The sequence below is a fragment of the Cynara cardunculus genome (assembly GCF_001531365.2).
Source record: "Cynara cardunculus var. scolymus isolate 2C chromosome LG 6, CcrdV1, whole genome shotgun sequence".
Taxonomy (NCBI): domain Eukaryota; kingdom Viridiplantae; phylum Streptophyta; class Magnoliopsida; order Asterales; family Asteraceae; genus Cynara; species Cynara cardunculus.
This window is the reverse complement of record NC_037533.1, coordinates 19,050,272-19,070,697: the sequence shown is the minus strand read 5'-3', so window position 1 is coordinate 19,070,697 and position 20,426 is coordinate 19,050,272. Positions and strand designations below refer to the sequence as shown.

At 37.0% G+C, this 20,426-nt stretch overlaps 3 protein-coding genes across 6 annotated transcripts in view; 1 reads left to right on the top strand and 2 right to left on the bottom strand.

The window, feature by feature from the left end:
* Nucleotides 1–530: 530 nt before the first annotated feature.
* Nucleotides 531–4,901, bottom strand: LOC112514418 (proline transporter 1-like). The gene is made up of 8 exons (XM_025120886.1): nt 4,604–4,901; nt 4,278–4,502; nt 3,835–3,929; nt 3,561–3,747; nt 3,198–3,325; nt 1,996–2,211; nt 1,288–1,518; nt 531–787 (listed from the first exon to the last, which is right to left on the bottom strand). Exons 1-8 carry the CDS (start codon nt 4,710–4,712, stop codon nt 641–643), a joined length of 1,338 nt encoding a protein of 445 aa, XP_024976654.1. The 5' UTR covers nt 4,713–4,901; the 3' UTR covers nt 531–640.
* A 5,869-nt stretch (nt 4,902–10,770) lies between these two features.
* On the top strand, nt 10,771–14,676 carry LOC112514542 (28 kDa ribonucleoprotein, chloroplastic-like). 2 transcript variants are annotated; one of them, XM_025121071.1, is made up of 5 exons: nt 10,771–11,098; nt 11,129–11,327; nt 11,426–11,527; nt 13,306–13,587; nt 14,365–14,676. In XM_025121071.1, exons 1-5 carry the CDS (start codon nt 10,812–10,814, stop codon nt 14,422–14,424), a joined length of 930 nt encoding a protein of 309 aa, XP_024976839.1. In that variant the 5' UTR covers nt 10,771–10,811; the 3' UTR covers nt 14,425–14,676. The 2 variants fall into 2 exon arrangements, with proteins under 2 accessions (XP_024976839.1, XP_024976838.1); XM_025121070.1 differs by having other exon boundaries at nt 10,771–11,327.
* Nucleotides 14,677–15,371: 695 nt separating this feature from the next.
* The window catches only part of LOC112514486 (protein-L-isoaspartate O-methyltransferase 1), a 7,124-nt gene continuing 2,069 nt past the window's right edge, over nt 15,372–20,426 (bottom strand). For 2 of the 3 annotated variants that reach the window (XM_025120981.1, XM_025120980.1), the window contains 3 exons: nt 19,140–19,410; nt 16,700–16,864; nt 15,372–15,771 (listed from right to left, as the gene is read on the bottom strand). In XM_025120981.1, the coding sequence (XP_024976749.1) occupies nt 15,521–15,771; nt 16,700–16,864; nt 19,140–19,410 (687 nt within the window). In that variant the 3' untranslated portion in view covers nt 15,372–15,520. Of the gene's footprint in view, nt 15,772–16,699; nt 16,865–19,139; nt 19,471–20,426 lie in introns of all 3 variants that reach the window. The other variant, XM_025120982.1, reaches the window with a different exon arrangement.

Sequence of the window (20,426 nt, the reverse complement as noted above, 5' to 3'; positions counted from 1 at the left end):
TCATAATTACAAAAAAATGAACAAAATGAAAAATTATGATTGGTTGAATGCGGTTTGCACAGTTTGTACAAATTAAGTGGTTTGCATTTGATCGCTCCCCTATATATATATATATATATATATATATATATATATATATATATGGGCTCATTCAAAGAAGAACTGATTAATTTGTGGTAACCGTAAGATCCAATCTCAACCACAAATCAATAGATAAATTAGAAAATTTATAATTTTAGTATTTTTTTAATTAAAATTTTAATGCAATGATATTTTAGGTATTTTATCATCTATCCGTCCTCGTCCCCGTCTTCCGGCTTCCGGCCACCGTTCTCTCTTCATTAGAGAGGCTAGAGACGGTCTCTTTCTTCTCTATATATGTTAAACCTCTCATCTCTCTTCAAGAGCTCCTTTTAGTAGTGATCTGATAGGGTTTCACATATCTTACGTATATCGAATACGTTCTATAGAACTGAGAGAACACCGTGTAGTTTATTGAATTCGAATTACCAAATGACATGCATGATCATATAAGAACACTAGAATCCATATATCTTCATAGACATGTGTCTGCAAAGTGTTGATTAATCTTCTAATTATAAATCTGAAGCTTAATTCTTGTGTGCAACTGATCATATGATCATGTGTCTGCAAACAAATAGTACTTTGCAACATTGTTTACAATCAATCGAACCGCAGCGATCGTAGTTGCCACGGTCAGAAGAACGAATACAACGATAATTGCCCAATGCCAGATCTTCTCCATCTTCGCCTTTTCTCCCTTCACCTGAAAGTTAAAGAATCGATATCGTTAGTCCCACTTTGGTTTGGATTGTTTCGTTGATTTTCCATTGAGTTCCATGTGGATTATCCTGTCTATATGGATCGGGAAGGTTTTTGTTTGGGGGTTTCTTCATAGATGGAAGAAGCGTGTTTTTTAATTGAAACTGACATGTTGGCTTTCTGCATAAGACTTCCCCTGTAAACTTACTGAATAAGTCACTTTTTATATAATTAATATCAAACAGTCATGTCATGTATTGTTGACCGAATAAGCTATAAAGCCAGGCATATACTGGACCTCCATCTTTTCTCAATGTCTTTTTTAGAGAGTAATCTAATGGGTTCTACATATTTTAACATGGTATAAGAGCCAAAGTGTACCATTCTAGTGACTCGACATTGGACAATTTGTGCCCATATCTAGCCCTCAGGAGGGGGCGTGTTTGAGTTCCACATATCCTAAACAGATAGAAATCAAACTCGTTAGTATGATTGTCGGCTGACCTTGATAAAGATCATGCTGGGGAACACGAAGGTCAGAGGGGTGAGTAAAAACGATCCTAGCAAGTTCACGAAATCTCCCATGAACGGCAGCGCTGCTGCCACGAGCGTGCTGACGGTAAAGAGGGCCGCCCTCAGGAACAGCAGACATTTGATGTTTTCTCTAGAATGTATGCCTTTGTCGAGTTTCAGGAACTTGGTATCGAGCGCCTCATGAACTGGTGCGATAAACGCCTGGATTCCCCAATCGAAAACTAGATATTACTAACGATCAACCACAAAGTTCAGGAACGAAATGCTACAACAAAATCGAATTTATTGTACGCTAAATATGTCTGAATGTCGTATCTGATACACGACTTCGTAGAATTTAAGTTTATAGACCAAACAATTGTGTCAGACGTAAAGATGCTACAATAAGCCGACAAGACGTTTTTGGGCTTGATAACAAGTTTTTTAAGACATTTTTGAAATAAGTTGTCATATTCGCTTTTTAGAAGACATTCTAAATATATAATGTCATATAAAAAAACTAATACGACGCTTTATTTCAAAAATGTCCTAAAAACTTGGTAGGACACCTAAAAACGTTTTATCAACTTATGACGCACAATTGTTTGGTTCTGTAAACGCAAGTCCTATAAAAGAGTCTATTAAGACATTTAGACATATTTGACGTCCTATAAAGCACTAAAAGATGATGGATCCTACATGTTGAGAAATTATGGATTGTGTGAAAACGATCGAGTTTATGAGGATCTTAGCCCATCTCGGTCCACTTAAGTCCTCAGGAAGATATGCAGAGACCGATGAACCGTACGCCCAGTATCCGGCTACGCTCACACCGTAATAGAATGCTAAACCGACACTAAATTGTAGATGCAAAGCTTTCCTCATGTTTTCAACAGCCGGCATGCGCAAAGTCGACTACAATGCGTGAAATACATCATTAGTACTTAGAATGATCGATCGATTTTTGAACCATCCCACTTAACGTTTCATTGCAAATCACCCATTCGTCTCGTAAAAATGCCAAAACCATCCTAGTTTGCAAGAATTTTTTCGGGTTATTTAGCTAAATGAACTCCCGACAAATGCTTTTCAAAATCCATGACTTTTAGTATTTTAGGCCTTCTGATATGCAGTGACCACTACAACAAAGTTGGGTTTATAGGACTCCCCCAATCTCTAAGCGTGCCAATAGACCGTTTTATAGGACCTAATTTATAGGACCAAAATATAAAGCGTCTTATCTAAAGGTATTGTAATAAGTTTATATGACACTTTTGGGCGTCTTAACAAGTTTTTTAGGACATTTTTAATACAAAGTGTCGCATTAGAAACTTTATAGGACACTTTTGAGAAAGTGTCCTATAAACTCAATTTTTTATAGGACACTTGTTTTTATATGACAGTTTTTCAAATAATGTCCTATAAAGTTGCTAATGTGACACTTTATATGAAAAGTGTCCTAAAAAACTTATTACGACTTAAAAAAATGTCATATAAACTTATTACAACGTCTTTAGATAGAACACTTTATTTTTTTGGTCCTATAAACTAAGTCCTATAAAGTGGTTTATTAGGACGCTTAGAAATTGAGAGTGTCCTATAAACCCGATTTTGTTGTAGTGGACATTCTCAAATTTGTCAAAAGATCATCGATTTAAAGAGAACTTGACAGAAGGTGATTTAACCAAACGACCCGAATTTTCTATTTTTGAATCATCATACTTGTTGGTCTCCAAGATTTCTTGCAAATTGCGGTGTTCTTTTGGCATTTCCGCGTCGAGATTGGTTTTTTGCGACAAACGACTAGTATATGATAGTTCAAAACCCGTAACTTTTATGCTGAAATCATCATCGTGAAAGAAAATTATCGGATTTTCGATTAGTTTACGTAAGTTCTTCACCTGTATCTCGGGTATAATGCCAGCCGAGTTGCAAGTGACGATGGCTGATATCGCACATAAGCCGTTAAAGATCTTGGAAGCACTGGTTCCTCTAGTTTCATAGTCGATAACTCTGTTAGATTTCGATCCTATAAAATGCATAAGACATTTTTTCAAATAATGATGGGCTAATAAGACGATGTATATATTTCAAAAAGGTCCTACAAAACGCGCAAAAACGTCATATCAACTTATTGTAACACTTTTATATATAACATGTACAAATGTTTGGTCCTGTGAAGCGGTCTATTATGACATTTAGACATATGTAATGTCTTATAAAGCTGATTTTGTTATAGCGATTATATTATATGAACTACTTACCATCCTTGATTACAACTACCAGAAGAATCGCGATATAAGAAAACGTGAGAACCGATGACACGATCAACCACTTCCCCATCGAAGATATCGTCGGGACTAATATCGAAAACACAAAGTAGGCGACACCCGTGATGATTATATAATATTGGAGTCTTATAGGAGATCCACCAAGTTCTGAACTGATTTCCTGCTCTTAAAACATTAGATATAAACCAAAAACCGAATCGAACATAAATCTATGAGCGAAAACGACACGAGATACTAAAGATCATACCTTTAACGCCTTCCCTCCAAGAAGTATGAACCCCATATTCGTAAGAAGGAGGATCAAGATTTGAGAAACCCAAGTGAAATAGAACATTTCTTTTCCTACAAATGAAAGAAAACCAGTGAGATTTTCATGGGTTTTCGGATTTTTCACCACGGGAATGAAAGTTAGGACCCGTTTGGTTTGCGGGATTTGGACCAGAAATCCATTGCAATCCCGCTTTTGGTTTAAAGAAAAGTTTGGATCTTGAGATCCCGGGATTTCAATAAACTCCCACGACTGACGTATTTAGAGATCTCTAGAAAACGACCGTCGTTTCAAATCCAAATCCATGGATTTCAATTGTTTCTATCGTATCTCTACCCCGCCTCTTTCATCAAACATGCCTCAAAAAACATTACGTCAAACCAAACGGGCGTTTCATAGATGTATAGAAAAACGAAACTTGCCAAAAAGAGAGCCCATAAGATCTCTGTATCTAAGGAACCTTTGGCCATTTACAAAGTGAAACCCTGCCAAAAGCCAGCTAGAATATGCACTAAAACCTGCCACCATGATCAAGCTGATGATCCCCCAAATCCAACCAAGAGGCACCAGCATTAGATTTGAAAAGCTCAAGATATACCCACAACTGTAACCTGTTACAAGCAGCAACCCAACTTGCCTCCAAGAATCTACAGTTTCAAATAGAAAAAGTTTCAAACTTTTGTGAAAAAATGAAAAGAAAAATGGAAAGAAACTTGAAGTGGGTTTAGATGGGTGTTGATCAACAGACCATGGTCAATGGTGTGAGCAGAAACTAGACCAGCTTTTGGTGCACCAGCTGTGATACTTAAAGCTTCTATGTTTCCATTGGGTTCTGGTTCCATTTTCAAAGGATCCATGGCTGCTGCTAGGGTTTGTTGGGTTCAAATGGTTGGGTATAGTTGCAGCATTTCTGTTGGTAGAAATATTATCATTGCATGGTGGTGATAGTAGTGATGTTTACCACATTTGGTTCCATTTTTGGCTCTACATACATTTACAGAAATGAGTCATGCAGCAACTGGTGAGGTATTTGTAGAATTCAAGAAAGCTAGAAAACTCTCCATTTTTGAGGTTGGGTGTTGGTGGGGGTAAGGATAGATAGGGAGCCTTTAGTAATAGAATATGTGATCCCAAAAATTCAAAAAATCTTCGCTACAAATTATACGTATGTAGTGGATATGGTACATATAAACGGTTACCAGAGTGTTCTTTGATATTTTTTTGGTAATACGAACAGATACTCATTGTTTACAAGGTGTTTGTAGCATCAAATGTTAGTTTTGATAATATAAAATGGGAATATGGAAAGAGAGAGAGGGTTGCTGAATATGGAAAGAAGGCTATATATATATATATATATATATATATATATATATTATAGAGGAAGGATAGCAAACCAAGCTATTTATAGAAACTGTAACAATTGTTGATTTCATTGTTTATTTTAGTGAAAATTTTCATGAAATTGTTTAATACGGAAAGAAAGCCCTCTCTCTCTCTCTCTCTCTCTCTATATATATATATATATATATATATAGGGGTCTAATCAAATAAGAACTAATTAGTTTGTGATAACCGTAAGGTGCAATCTTAACCACAAATCAATAGATAAATTAGAAAATTTATAATTTTGATAATTTTGAATTAAAATTTTAATGCAAGGACATTTTATGTATTTTAAGACTCTCCTCTCTTCTCTCTCTGTCCTCCGTTCTCCGGCCTCCGGCCACCGTCCTCAAGTGATCAGTGGTATCACAATGCATCTTATATGTGTTTGGGTAACACACTGAGGTCGTTTGTGTGGTCGATCGGAGATGTAACACAGTGATATCACAATGCATCTCATATGTGTTTGGGTATCACAACGTGTCTTTTTTTAACCGAGTCAATATTTTTAGGTATCACAGGGATATCACCAAAGGACGATGACCGAAGGCCGGAGGATGAGGGACGGAGAAATAAGAGAGGAGAGAGGAGAGAAAATACCTAAAATATCTTTGCATTAAAATTTAATTCAAAATTACCAAAATTATAAATTTCTTAATTTATCTATTAATTTGTGATTGAGATTGGATCTCACGGTTACCACAAAGGTTGCATTGGTTGTACAAATGCGATGATATATATATATATATATATATATATATATATATATATATATATATATATATATCATTAGAGAAAGAAGATAAGTATGAATTAAATAAAGTTAGTGTACATAAAAATAATGATATGTCTTTACCTGATTGATAGGATATGAAGGGGACAATGAATTTTGGGATAATATATTTTCATTATTGAAGTTAAGGCCTTTCTTTCGGATAAAAAGTGTTATCCCCAAACTCAAGTTCTTTGTCTCCTTGATCATCAATCACATAAAGCAACATTATCGTTTTGATGAGGAGACAAAATAAATTTATATTAAATAACATAATGATGTGTATTCACATGATTGGTGGGACATTGGGTACAGATGATTTTGATTTTGATTTTGATTTTGAGCCAACCATTTTTAGCATTTTCTTTGAAGGACCACGAAACTGTAACCGAGGGTGATTAATTTCTGCTCTCTTCGTCCCAAAATAAATTTCACAGTGAAAAAATGCACAGGTTCTAGAAATGTGTGATTATTTACACTTTTTAATCAGTTAAATGTCAATTTTATTTTTAATAATAGATGAGGTAACGAATTTTTTCATCTCATAATTTATTATTTACTTTTAAAAGAGGATACTGGTTTTTAGTACAAACTAAAATAGAAATATGAACAGATGGAATAATATTGTACCGAAGTTTTGAAGATCAAAGGTTTCCTAATAAGGTAAGTACACATAAAAAGTTCAATAATTGTAATCTTTTCTAGCAAAAAAACAAGAATAATTCCCATATAATTAAATGGCAAAACAAACTTCAATCATTTGCAAGAACGAACGATTATCGGTAAGTTATGGAAATACGAACGCAGAAGTAGAATTATCGTGCTCGACACTTTATCAGGAATCGCTTGTTCTTGCAAACTGTATTCTTTTTGCTATGTTTTCTTGAAACTGGTCACTAACAGCAACCCTTAGTTGGAACCATGAGTCTGCAATATTAACTAACACATGTGCATGGTTAATTAGTCTTCAATGAACCAAACCCACATGGAAGAAATAAAACAAGAACCAGGTGTGTGGGTGGCTAAGTGAACCTGACCATGGTCGATAGTGTGAGCCGATGGTGGATCGCTTTCTGGACCTGTGGGTTCAACAGAGAGTGAGCCACTGCCACTGGTGCCATTTTCTGAATCCTCCATCATCGATCATCAACAAGATTCAAGATTTCTTGAATCATTATGAATGCATTTTTATGGTGGAAGTTTGGCGAGCGAACGAATTTAATGACCAAAATAGGTCTATGATTTTGACCTTTTTTGATTCTTTAATCTTGATTTTGCCTTTTTTTATTCCACTTGAGGAAACAAAAATACCTGTTGGAATTGGCAACCATTTTTTATTCACATATGAATGAGGGCATTTAAAGAGAAAAAAGAAAAGGAAAGGCATCTCCATTGAAAATTTGTAAGGAGAGTCCCTTTTTGTCCGGATCCAGTAATTTATATAAACTTATGAACGGGTTTTCATGTGTTGCATGTAAAAATGCAACGTTGTTTTACTTGTGAAACGTTGTTTTATTCATATATGAATACAGACATTGACGTATGGGAAACAAGACGCTATAAACAATGCACTACAAAAATGCTGGGTATCAGCGAGGGAAATTTCCCTCGCTGATCCGTCGCTGAAAGGGTTGTCCGTCGCTGATCCGTTGCTGATACTCCGTCGGTCAAACAGTCGTAGGTAATGCTATCAGCGACGAATCAGCGACGGAAATCAGCGACGGATTTGCAACGGACACTTTCAGCGACGGATCAGCGAGGGATGTACTTACCGACGGATCAGCGACGGATTTGCGAGGGAATTATCAGCGACGGATTTGCGAGGGAATTATCAACGACGGATTTGCGATGGAACTTTCAGCGACGGATTTGCGAGGGAAATTCAAGCACTTTCAGCGACAGATTTTCCCTCGCAAATCCGTCGCTAATCTTTAAAAAAAAAATTTAAAAATACATAAATCCTGTATTTATTTTTAAAAAACCTGAAAATAATAATATATAACAAACCAAATCTGTGAACAAAAGTAACCAATTCATACCATTTAAAATATGGATTCATACAATTTAAAATATTCAAATTCATACAATTTAATCTTCGAATACATAAAATCTAACTATCGGGATTTGGGGGAGGTGGGAAAACGTATCCTGACTGCCGCATAAACGTAGCAAAATGCTCCGATAATTCGATGAATGAATATATGTTTAAACGTATATGTATATGTGAATGTATATCATTTTCCCTCACGACGGGTATATATACTTATAACACATGCATATATTGCGGTTAGCAACCACAATATATATATATATATATATATATATATATATACATACATACACACAAACAACACATGACATGCATACATACGATATCAACATATAAAAATATGTACATATAACACATAAAAAAATGAGAAAATAGGAAAAATAGAAAAATCCATCGCTGATCCCTCGCTGATTTGCGAGGGATCAGCGAGGGATTTTGTAGAAGAAATTTCCCTCGCAAATTAGCAAGGGATCAGCGAGGGAAAGTTTTTTTTGGTATTTCCCTCGCAGATCAGCGAAGGATCAGCGAGAGAAATCCCAAAAAACTAAATCCCTCGCTATTCCCTCGCTGATCTGTGAGGGGAACTTTACGTCGCTGATCCCTCGCAGATCAGCGAGGTATCAGCGAGGGAATGAGTTTTTTGGCAATTCCCTCGCTGATCCCTCGCAGATCAGCGAGGGATCAGCGACGGAAGGTTTCCCTCGCAGATCAGCGAGGGAATAGCGAGGGATTTAGTTTTTTGGGATTTCCCTCGCTGATCTGCGAGGGATATTTTCCCTCGCTGATGTTCGTCGCTGATACTTGTTTTTCTAGTAGTGATGCATTTTCTATGAAACAACTTACAAATGAAATGTGGTTTCAAATGCGATGACATCTTTTTCCGAATGATAAAAAAATACCCCTAAATATGCTTCTTGATCTTTCCATCCTACGAAGTCGAAGGTTTGGATCAGAAAGATAACACTAATGAAAGGAAGATCGAAGGTTCAAATTAGAAAAGATAACAATATGATACCGTTATGTCAAATGCTCTTTCGTAATATATATATATATATATATATATATATATATATATATATAAACTCAAATTTTCCTAATAAATAATATTGTTGTAATAATTTAAGCATTATAAAGTTAGACACAAACAGACATGGCCAAAAATTGGTCTCGGATCAAGCCGGGTCCAAATCAGTCCTGAGCTGAAATAGTAACAATCTGGACCGGTCCCGGTCCTGTCAAAAATACAAAGGTCCGGTTAAGGGTACTTGTAATCAGTTACGGTAACCGGTCATGGATCGGGATCAAATCGGTCATATATTAAAAAAAACATTTTCTTTTTATATTTTTAAAATTTCCTTTTGATAAATTTTTTAAAATACTTTAATGTTATTCTAATACACTATAAAATATATAATTAGGTCAATCAAATACACTTAGAATATTTGTATTTGGGACCGGTCCCGGTTATGGCCGGTCCCACGAAACTACCAAAAACCTCAACCGGTCCCGGTGTTCGGTCCCATAACCGGTACTTACCGGTCCCGGTCCCGGTCCCGGACCGGTCCTTTGTCAGTCCCGGTCCCGAGCCGGGCCGGGCCGATTTGGCCATCTCTAATCTCTAGACACAAATAATGTTTTATTTTGCAAAGCTAAGGGCCATGAAAACCTTGACCCCCAAAATATTATACCAATCAAGAACATCATCACCTAAAGAATTATTGTACTGAGTGTATATATATTACATTTTTTAAAAAGAAAATTCTCCTTCACCTCCGACAGCGACTGAAAACCTGTAGATGTCAGTCAAATCACATTCAATTAAGAACACAAGATTACAAGATATGTAGAATTGAATTTATCAGGTGTCTCACGTTTTTCATTCAATTCTCTCAATACAATGCTATCAATTCAATGCAGTATTCTCTCTCTAACTCTTAACGGTTAGTCTAACCAACAAAACTAACTAACCAAGACTATTGCCCACTGCACCAACCCTGTTTGTTTATCTTCATCAAGAGTGGACCTTGATGATGTAGGATTTGAGATTCCAAATATGAACGTGACGACACCAACATAAGAATCATTGCCGCTTGTGGCATATTCTTCGTCGATAACGTGAGCTCGTCTTTTGAGTAACCCCGCCTATTGTACTTCCATGAAGAACCTCCCTACTTTGAGACGACGATATTTTAAATTATGGTTGCTTATATTTGCAATAAATAAATACCACAGTTTACCAAGAACCATAGAATTGGAAGATTCTGGTATTTATTTATTGTAGAGGTTAGCAACCAAATGTTAGAACTGTACGAACGAAATAAAATCTTGCCTTATCAAACTAGTGAGGTTCTTGACATGAGTATAGGAGGTGGGGTAGCTCAGTTGACAAATGGACCAGGTGACTCTGTCTAAATACAAGCTAGGTTTCGCGTTTGATCCCTCAGTAATCTCAACCACTGAGGTACTGAGTGAGCCAAAAAAATGCGCTCTCACATCGGTTTTCTCAGAGACAAGTTCTGTAGAAGCCCGATTAAGATTACCAGTAATCAACTTTTCCCGCAAATTTATACATAAAATTATAATAAAAAGTTAAATCATAAATAGTTTATATGGCAAGGCCCACTCAAGAGGCCCAAATAAGGCCCATTTTGGACCATGAAAACCTTGAACCCCAAAATATTATACCAACCGATAACATCATCACCCACCCTTATCTTCCTCTCCTCCTCTAAACCCTTCTCTGCAACTATGGCTTGTGCGGCAAAACCCATTTCCAAGCCTTTATCCATGGCCAACGCATGCCTTCTATCGTCTTCCTCAATCTTCGCCGGAAAAACCCATCAACACATCTCTTTACCCCTCAAACCCATTAAAATCCACCTATCTGCTTCTTTTACATCCTTTTCTCTGCGAAGAAAACCCAATTCATCGCGTTTCGTCACCTTTGTTGCCTCCCAACAAGAAGAAGACAACACATTGGTTATTCAAGAGGAGGAAGAGCAAAGTGGAGATTTAAGCTGGGGAAATGAAACTCAGGAAACGGAAACGGAAACGGAAACGGAAACGGAAACGGAAACGGCTGCCGATACCGGCGTGTCCGGTTGGGAAAGGAGTGCGTCTGGAGACTCCGGCACCGGAGAGACGGAGGAGTATTCTGAGCCACCGGAAGATGCGAAGATTTTCGTGGGTAATCTGCCCTATGATGTGGATAGTGAACAATTGGCTCAGCTTTTCCAACAAGCTGGTGTTGTTGAGATCTCTGAGGTAATTCTATCGATTCTTTTGCGTTTTCGTTTGGAATTTTTGTATCGATTTTGAATTATGAACCTCGATTGAAACTGGGTTTCTTATTGCTGAATTAGGTTATCTACAATAGAGAGACTGATCAGAGTAGGGGTTTTGGGTTTGTGACTATGAGTACTGTTGAAGAAGCAGAGAAGGCTGTTGAAATGCTTCATCGTTATGTAAGTTTCTGCAAGAAATTTCTTACAGTTTGGCTGCAAAATTGTCTTATTATATGCTTTTACAATCCTTGCATTGCTTCAAACATTGTGATTTATTATGGGTATGGTGAAGATATATCATGAAATTATGGTAAATTTGTGATTGATTATGTCTAAGTGGTTGTTTGGTTGGTTTTCCATTAAGTCCTGTATGGATTAAGTCATTTATGGATAAAGTTGTATGTGTGGAAAAAGCTTTTGTTTGAGATGTTTATTTCATAGATGGAATGAGCGTTTTCCTAATTGGGAGGGGCATGTTTCAAAAAAACTTGGTTTTCTGCTTAAAGCTCCCACATAGAAACTTATTGAATAACTCACTTTCTATATCATTAAGCCACTTCCAAATATCACGTATAGCTGTGCGAATAATGGAATAAGTTGCGAGTCTCATTAAGCTCATTAAGCTGCTAGCAAACAGTTTAGTTATGGGTTGGTGTTAATTCTGTGGTTCCCAATGGTTGGATATGGATTTATATTCAATCCAATTTTATAGGTGGTTGTATCATGGAAATGTTTCATTGAAGTTGAAGGGTAAGTTCAGTAGGGTGGTGGCAAGATTTGCTATGGTTTTCAGGGTAGAATGTTGAGAAAACTAGAAGATATGTAGCGGAATGCGAATCTTGAAATAGATGGTGGCCATAAACCGAGCAACGATCACTAGGGTGGCACTAGTTGAGGATAAAATAAGGCAAAACTATTTGGTAACCATGGGTTTCCAAGCCAGTTTGTGTGCACCTCAAATAATCCCATGTGGGCCCTGAAGTTAACGATCATACAAACCATGTCTAGGAGCAAATCCATAATCTTATCAAAGCGATTTGTTGTGATTTGGTCATTTGCAATATAGATTTGGAAATGAAATAGAGGGAAAAGGGGATTCATACCAAGAAGAAATCTTGAAGAGAGATAGAGGTTAGCCGAGAGTAACATGGGGTTGCAGTGAAAAGGAAATTCGCATGATTTATGCATACCAGAAAGGGCACCGTTAGATAGGAGTTTGGACCCTGAACCTTATGGGTGCGTTTGGTATGCAGACATGACTAGACAAGTTTTAGGGTTTTAATCTGATATGTGTAATTTAGTATTTTACCAATCTTATCGTATCTCCCTTGTTTTTGTTCCACCATTTTTGGTGGGATAGAATAAGTTTTTGTACTGTCCTGTCCTGGTCCCACGTCCTTGAAGACTAGTTGTGTATCATTATGATCTGTTTGCAAGCTTCGGTACTCAAGAATCTCTTTCTAGCTGCGATGAGCTTTCCAATCCCGTTAAAGATTTAAAAAGCTTAGATTTTTTCGTCACTACATGAATGGAATGAAGTTGGTTTAATTCATCTTTGACTATATTGACCTGCGGGTGACAGTGGTGCTAACCAACAGCACTTTGTGGTTGAGCTCTCGAGTTGTTTGCTCTCTTTGTTCCAAAATAAGCGTCCACATTTTTATTTTATTTTGTCCCAATATAAGCGTCAACATTTAAAAGTGTCTGCTTTCCAATTTTACCCTTAATTATGAGATGAAAAGGATCATTACTCTCTCTATTATTAAGGGTAATATTGTCATTAGGATGATCAAAAAGCGTAAGAATTACACATTTCTAAAACTGTGTCTTTTTTATCGTGGACGTTTATTTTTAGATGGAGGCAACATTTTCTTATGGTGCAATATAAACGAGACCCATGTGAGTCGGATGATGATTAGTTGAATAATTCTAACAAAATCATGTTGTATTTGAAACAGGAACTAGGGGGACGGTTTTTGACCGTAAACAAGGCTGCACCAAAAGGATCAAGGCCCGAACGCACACCTCAGATGACCGGACCATCATACAGAATCTATGTTGGCAACCTGCCGTGGGACGTTGATGACGTTAGACTTGAGCAGCTTTTCAGCGAACACGGGAAGGTTGTGAATGCACGTGTCGTTTACGACAGGGATAGTGGTCGATCACGAGGCTTTGGGTTTGTGACCATGTCATCTGAAAGCGAAGTCAATGACGCCATCGAAAATCTTGATGGACAGGTACCTTAAATTCTTGCTACACTTTTCAAGTATTCCCTCCGTCCCAAAGTAAGGGGTCATTTACTAAGCACTTACTGTACCGATATCACTTTATCGATTGAGCATTGAAATCATCAAGAATCTACCTGGTAAGAGGCATGGCAAGAACCGACGTCTTACCCGGTAAGTGAAAGAAAAGATTTTTACCCGGTAAGCGCTTGCCGGGTTTCTGATGCCTACCAACTATTAATCCATTTTGATGGCCGATAATGTACATGATAAGATAAGTGAGGGTGATGTGTCTTTGCTGGTAAGCACTTACCTGACAAGCATTTAGTAAACGACCCCTAAATGTCCACTTTCAAAAGTAAGCGCATACTTTCCAATTTTACCATTAATTATGAGATGAAAAAGTACACTATCCTTTCAATTATTAAGGGTAAAATTGTCATTTAGTTAATTAAAAAGCGTAATAATTACATACTTCAAAAAATGTGTCTTTTTCATCGTGTACATTTATTTTTGGACGGAGGGAAAGTATATTATACATATAGGGCAAATACTTACGTACGGCATACTGTCCATCTTTGATGAGGTTTGAACCCTTGATCTTCCAGTGACCCGGGTAGGTAGCATTGGGTCAATGACCCTTTGGTGATTCTTGCTAGATTTGGCAACGATAAGCCAGCTTATTTGAAAAAGCCCTGTTTGGATGACATAAGCTAGCTCATTGAAACGCTACTGGTGTTCAGTCTTTTTCCGGTTTGAAAGATATCTATAACGGTTGTTTTGTAACAGAGCATGGGCGGGAGAGCGATCAGAGTAAACGTAGCGGAGGAAAAGCCGAGGCGTTTCTGATTGGATTTTTGAGTGAGATGAAGGAGGAGGTTTGGTTTCATTTGGTATTTATATTATTGATGTAAGTTTGTAAGTTTTCTATTTAGGAATTTATGTTGGATGCTAAAGCTATTGAGTTGATGGGGGTTGACTGCAAATTTGGAAGGCAATTTATGGGGTATAAAAGGCTTCTCTTTTATGATTATTGTGTGCAACAATTGTGATTTGCCATTGCCATTTACAATAAACCATCGTAGCTATGTTGTGGCTATTAATGGACCGTTTGTTGTTTGGCAGTTGCTGAATGTTTGGTGTAAAATGATTAAGAGGCTCTTAGAACTATTCAGAGGGTTTTAGAACCATTAAGAGGTGGATTTTTTTTGCCAAACAAGATTTTGCTTCTTAGCAATTCAGAAGCTGTCTCTTAATGGAACTATTAATAGGTAAACAAACCATCCCTAAGAAACAGGTAAGGTATGGTTTAACATTATGACTAAATGAATAAGTCGTTAAGCTAATTAAGTTGGTTTTAAACAAATCGAACATGGACGAAAAGGAGAAAAGCGTTTTAACATTGAAAACCAAGGAAATGGTTTAAAGAGTCCGTCAAGGGTGTGTAAAAACTCGATCAATTTAGCCAACTCAACTTAAACCACTTGATTGTATAATCAAGTTGTAAAATCTTCAAACCACAGGTTAAATAGGTCCGTATATAAATGTCATATGCTATTGATATAACCCTATAAGCGAAGATGATCCATCATTTCTAAGCTCAAATATAGCCCATGCTTTTTCAGGCCTCGGCCCAAGCCTTTTAAGCTCGTTTTCAATGAGCAAAACAAAAACCGGCCTTTTTGGCCAAGCATTGGGGTTGAAAAAGAACCGGTCTAGGCCCGAGCGTATCTTAAAATTTGGGTCTGGCCTAGACCGGTCTTCAAGCTTGTGCTTTTTTGAGTATCTACATGAAATGAAAAATTGATGATATATTAAATAAATTATGCAAATTTGATATCCGACACGAGCAAACGGAATACGTGCAAATGCGACTGTGATTGATCCTTATTCGTCTTTTTACATACATATGCACAAAAGCAGTCGCCGAGCGTTACCGTAAACATTAGTAGCCTCGCAACTGAGTTTCTCGATCGGTAAGAGGCACGTAACGAACTGAAGTCTCGCTACGAATGGTGACGGAACCATCCAGATTCTTATCCACAACTTTCAAGTCCTGTGATATCGTCCCCACCGGAATTACCAACCTACCCCCAGGCTTCAACTGATCAATAAGTGGTTGTGGTATCTCCGGTGCAGCTGCCCCAACATGAATAGCATCATATGGTGCATATTCCGGCCACCCTTTTCTACCATCTGTCATCATCCACATTCAAAATTTCAAACCTGAAAATTTATATAACTAGCTAAAAAGAAAGTTACCAAATGCTTACTCGGGTAAGCACTTACCAAGTTACATTATCTTACCGGATGAACATGACAAAGACCAAGAATCTTACCCGATAAGAGCAAGGCAAGGACCGAGAGTCTTACCCGGTAAGTGAGGGCAATGACTCTTACCACGGTCAGCTCTTACCGGGTAAATTGTTGCATAGAAAGCCGTTTTTGTTGACTAAAATCTTACCCGGTAAGTAAATGATAGTGCTGAATTTTACCGTTGGGTGCTTAATTACCGGGTAAGTGTTTGGTAAACAGCCCCTAAGTGCATATACAATGAAAGTTCTTGTTGAGATTCCTCTTGGGGTAAGAACCTTTACTGTGGGACACACATTCTTGTCCAATCACAGATTCTAATAAGAACCCAGGTTCTTGAACAAGAAATTAGGTTCTCTTTTTCCCAAAAAAAAAAAAAAAGAACTCGAGTTCTTGTCTGCATTTCTTTTTTTATTAATTTTTTGTTGTTTTTTAACCATCCTATTTTGTTTTAATAAATCTATAAAACATATAAGTTAAAATTGGTACAAGAAAATATAAATTAATTATTATAAAATATATAGGAACCTTAACAAGAACCTCCATTATAGATGTTCTAAGACGGGAAGTGTGGGTTAGGGTTATTGGGTCGGTAGTTTGGTGTTTCTATTTGTATTGTTATTGCTTATACCGAGCTTTTCAAAATCTTGTTCACGTACTTTTCATAAGTCAGGGGTGTTGCTCTACTCTTTACAGCAGAGGTCAGGTATGTGTATATCTTACAGTCCCTTGACCCCACCTCCGGGGTGGGATATACTAGGCTCGTTTGTTTGGTCTGGTTTAAAGAGAGCTATTAAGTGTGATGACTTACCACCAACATGCAATGCAAGAGAGCCATCTTTGAGTAATGGAGCAGCTGCAGTTTTTTCAATGTTCTTGATCGATGTCGAAACCAGCTCGGGAATATGTTCCACGCCAATTGTGCGACCGTGTGATCCGACCATAAGTGCAAAGCATGCAGTCAAGTACCCAGTTCCTGTACAAGATGAATAACTTCCAAAACTCACCCACAAGACTTGAAGAAATCACGGGAAAAAGTGCTAATGTCAAGAGACGAATCCAAATTGAGCAACTTGACTCATCCTTGTATGTTTATTAAATCTGAATCTAAAGCATACTTTCATACTCCCTCTGCTCCAAAATTCACATTTCTATTTTAGTGCGTGCCAAAATAAGTGTAAGGTGGTGTTTGCTTTTTAAGAGGTGTTAAAGACTGAAGTCTTATTTTTGGGGCTGAAGTCTGAAATCGAATCAAAAAGACTGTTTGTTTGTGTAACTGGTAGACGTCTAAATCTGTATAATTATCTATTTTACCCTTGAAATATTAGAATGCTGAATTTATATATATTTATCAATTTTAAGGTTATCAATTGAGAGAGGAGTGATTGAGAAACACCCGCTGTTGAGAGTCTGGAGGACAATAAGAGGCAAATAAGAGGTTGGTTTACCTCTTACCAGATAAGAGGACAATAAGCCATAAGTGCCTCTAAAAATTTGGAAAAAACAAACAGTCTGAATGGCACTACACCTTAGTGATTCAAACATAAGTGGCTGATAAGAGTTTTTTTTTAAAATAAACAAGGCCGAAGTGTCTATTTTCCAATTCTCCTTAATTATGAGAAGGAGAAATTCATTACTCACGCTATTATTAAGGGTAAAGTTGTCATTTAGTTATTTAAAAAGTGTAATAATTACATATTTTTAAACTGTGCCTTTTTTATTTAGGACATTTATTTTGGATTTCACAACCTCAAAAACAACTTACTTGAGAGAAAGTTGGATTGAAGCAAACCTATTAACCCGTATATCCCATAACAAGCATCCTTGTCGGTCTGTCCGTCTTGGAAATGGCAAAAATATCACTCCCTCCATCCTAAAACAAGTGTCCACTTTCGAAAGTAGGTGCCTATGTCTTCGAGTTCTACCCTTAATTATGAGATGGAGAAACTCGGTACTTCCTCTATTAGTAAGGGTACCATTGTCATTTATTTAATTAAAAAGTGCAATAATTACACATTTCTAGAATTATGTGCCTTTTTATTGTGGACATTTATTTTGGGACACAGACGGCAATAAGTTTGGCACATTTAGCTTTACCAAAGGCATCATTAATTTTGTTTTTTTCTATATTCTAGCAAGATATGACTAATAGTTCTCCCTCCGTCCCAAAATAATAGTCCACATTTCTATTTGTAGTTTGTCCCAATTCCCAAAATAATTTGTCCACTTTCAAAAAGTAAATGTTACTTTCCCATACATGGAGAAAAAAATTCTTTGTGTTATTAAGGGTAAAATTGGCATTTGATTAATTGAAAATTGTAACAATTAACATTCCTAAAACTGTGTCATTTTGTGGACATTTATTTTGAGACGGAGGGGGTATAATCATATAGCTTTTCAACTAGTTCAACCCCTCTAGTCCTGATCTTGTTTATGCATTACTTGGGAAGGATTTCCCTATCCCTCATCAGGGATTTATCCTAAGAGGAACATCTATGAATCTGAGAACATGAATCTCACATAGGAAGGTCTAAAGTCTTGAACAAAAGAATAACCACAATTTTACTATCTTAGATATGGTTTCTTCCTTGCTTCCAGCAATAACCACAAACTATGCTTGAATTCATTAGAACTACCTATGCATCTCTAACTAAAAGCAAATAAGAGCATCTCCAACAGATTCTCTATAATTTCATCAAAATAAAGATGCACAAAAGTTAAAATTTCCAAAAACGATTACATTCAACTGTTTTTCCAATTTGGAGCTTTAACATTAATTATATTTATTAAAATAGGGTTGGGTTCCGGTGAGAATGAAAGCTATGATGGGAAGGGTAAGAAGGGATATTCACCCTAATCCTAATTGAAGAGAACCACTAGATCAATTCCCTTTTAAAACTGCAATTTATGGGTTGTTTTGACATTAAAAGTGATTAAGAGTCCAAATCCCTTCTTATACTTCTCACCTTAACTCCTATTTTCACACGATTCTCCGTCTATTAAAATATTCAATAGATTTAATACTCCAAAATTTTCAAATAAAACTGATATGAAATGATAATATATACAACTTCATTGATGGGAACGGTTAAAAAACCGCTTCTCTCTCTTCAGCATTTAATTTTAGTGTGTTTACCAAATTTGGAGATTTTTATCGTCTCTCTCATACTTTCTCCATTTTGGAGAAAGTTTTGGAGAATCTATTGGAGATGCTCTACGAAGTTAATGTCGTCAAACGGTGCAGATATTACCTGAACCAACATCCAAAGCATGCATCCCGGGCTGCAAATTATCCTCCAACAACTGAAGGCAAGTAGCATGCATATGAGGTGCAGAAATGGTGGCCTTAAAACCTATTTGCATGGGACTGTCTAAATAGGCTGGGGACCCATCAGGAACGAACAATCCCCTGTCAACAGTTTCCATTACTTCTGCCACTTTTTTCGATTGGATAATTCCAAAAGACTGCAGATGGTCCACCAATCCTTTATTCTTGTTGAGGCTACTTCCAGACCAGACTTGCTGTATACAAACATAAAACAATATTGAACTTAAAGATAACACATTAATCCATTTTGTTACCTGTCATCACAAGTGAAAGGCAGACAGCAATATTAATATGGTTGGCAAGGGAATGTTCCCCAAGGGAAGCTTACAAATTTGTCTATTGAAACAGTATTAAGATAAACAATATCACAACTATGAAAGCATTTAAACTATCATCACAAGTTCGCAAGGTTTTGTAAATGTAAGCTAACTTCTTCTATACGAGTGTCAAATGACAGGTCTTTGCCTCTAAGATGGTGTTGATAAAAGAAGTTATACATGTCCCTCATACCCAATAAATCATATTCCGTCGACCTGACCATATATTTTCAATGACAGGGCCTATTTACTACCTACTGGCCACCTCTTACCGGGTAAGAGGTGCTAACTCGGTGAGAAGGGATGCTGTTACCAACACACTATGACCGATAAACATGTTGGGTAAGATGTTGTCCAAGGAAGGAGGGGTTGTTGTCTGACTCGGTCAGTGCTTCTGTCAAAGCTTACCTGGACACTTGGTAAACAACCATTTTCAGCCGGTGTTTACTGAACCTCTTACCCAGACCACATTCTTATTCGTTTAGCAATTACCCTATTTGTATTCATAATAGGCCCCTAAAATTCAAAACATAACAATCCGAAAGAGAAAGCCTAACTTCTTTCTTTATTTTCCTACTTCTACATGCGTCTAGCTTACATACAGAAATTGACAGATACCAACAAAACCACCACTTGTTACTTGGCTAAGTCCCAAGGAACGTTGTTTGTCATCAGGTCATCACCGTGTGGTTTTTCAATGGTCATGATTATGTGGTTTTATCATCAACAGCTACGCCACTACGAATTACATCATGGTGATCATCCATGTCAATATGCAAGGCATCGTTTGGTTCAAAGGACTTTAATCTTCAATCTGAAGTAATTATACCAGGTGGAAGAGATGTGTACTTCCTAAAGACAACCTAGTCCCTAAATCTACTTCATTTCTTTGA

Coding starts and splice junctions, on each gene's coding strand:
- LOC112514418 (XM_025120886.1), bottom strand. CDS start 4,712: ATGGATCCTTTGAAAATGGAACCAGAACCCAATGGAAACATAGAAGCT. Junction 3,930..4,277: donor TCTTATGGGCTCTCTTTTTG/GCAAGTTTCGTT, acceptor TTTCATTTGTAG/GAAAAGAAATGTTCTATTTC. Junction 2,212..3,197: donor GCATTATACCCGAGATACAG/GTGAAGAACTTA, acceptor CACGCATTGTAG/TCGACTTTGCGCATGCCGGC.
- LOC112514542 (XM_025121070.1), top strand. CDS start 10,812: ATGGCTTGTGCGGCAAAACCCATTTCCAAGCCTTTATCCATGGCCAAC. Junction 11,328..11,425: donor GTGTTGTTGAGATCTCTGAG/GTAATTCTATCG, acceptor TTGCTGAATTAG/GTTATCTACAATAGAGAGAC. Junction 11,528..13,305: donor TTGAAATGCTTCATCGTTAT/GTAAGTTTCTGC, acceptor TATTTGAAACAG/GAACTAGGGGGACGGTTTTT.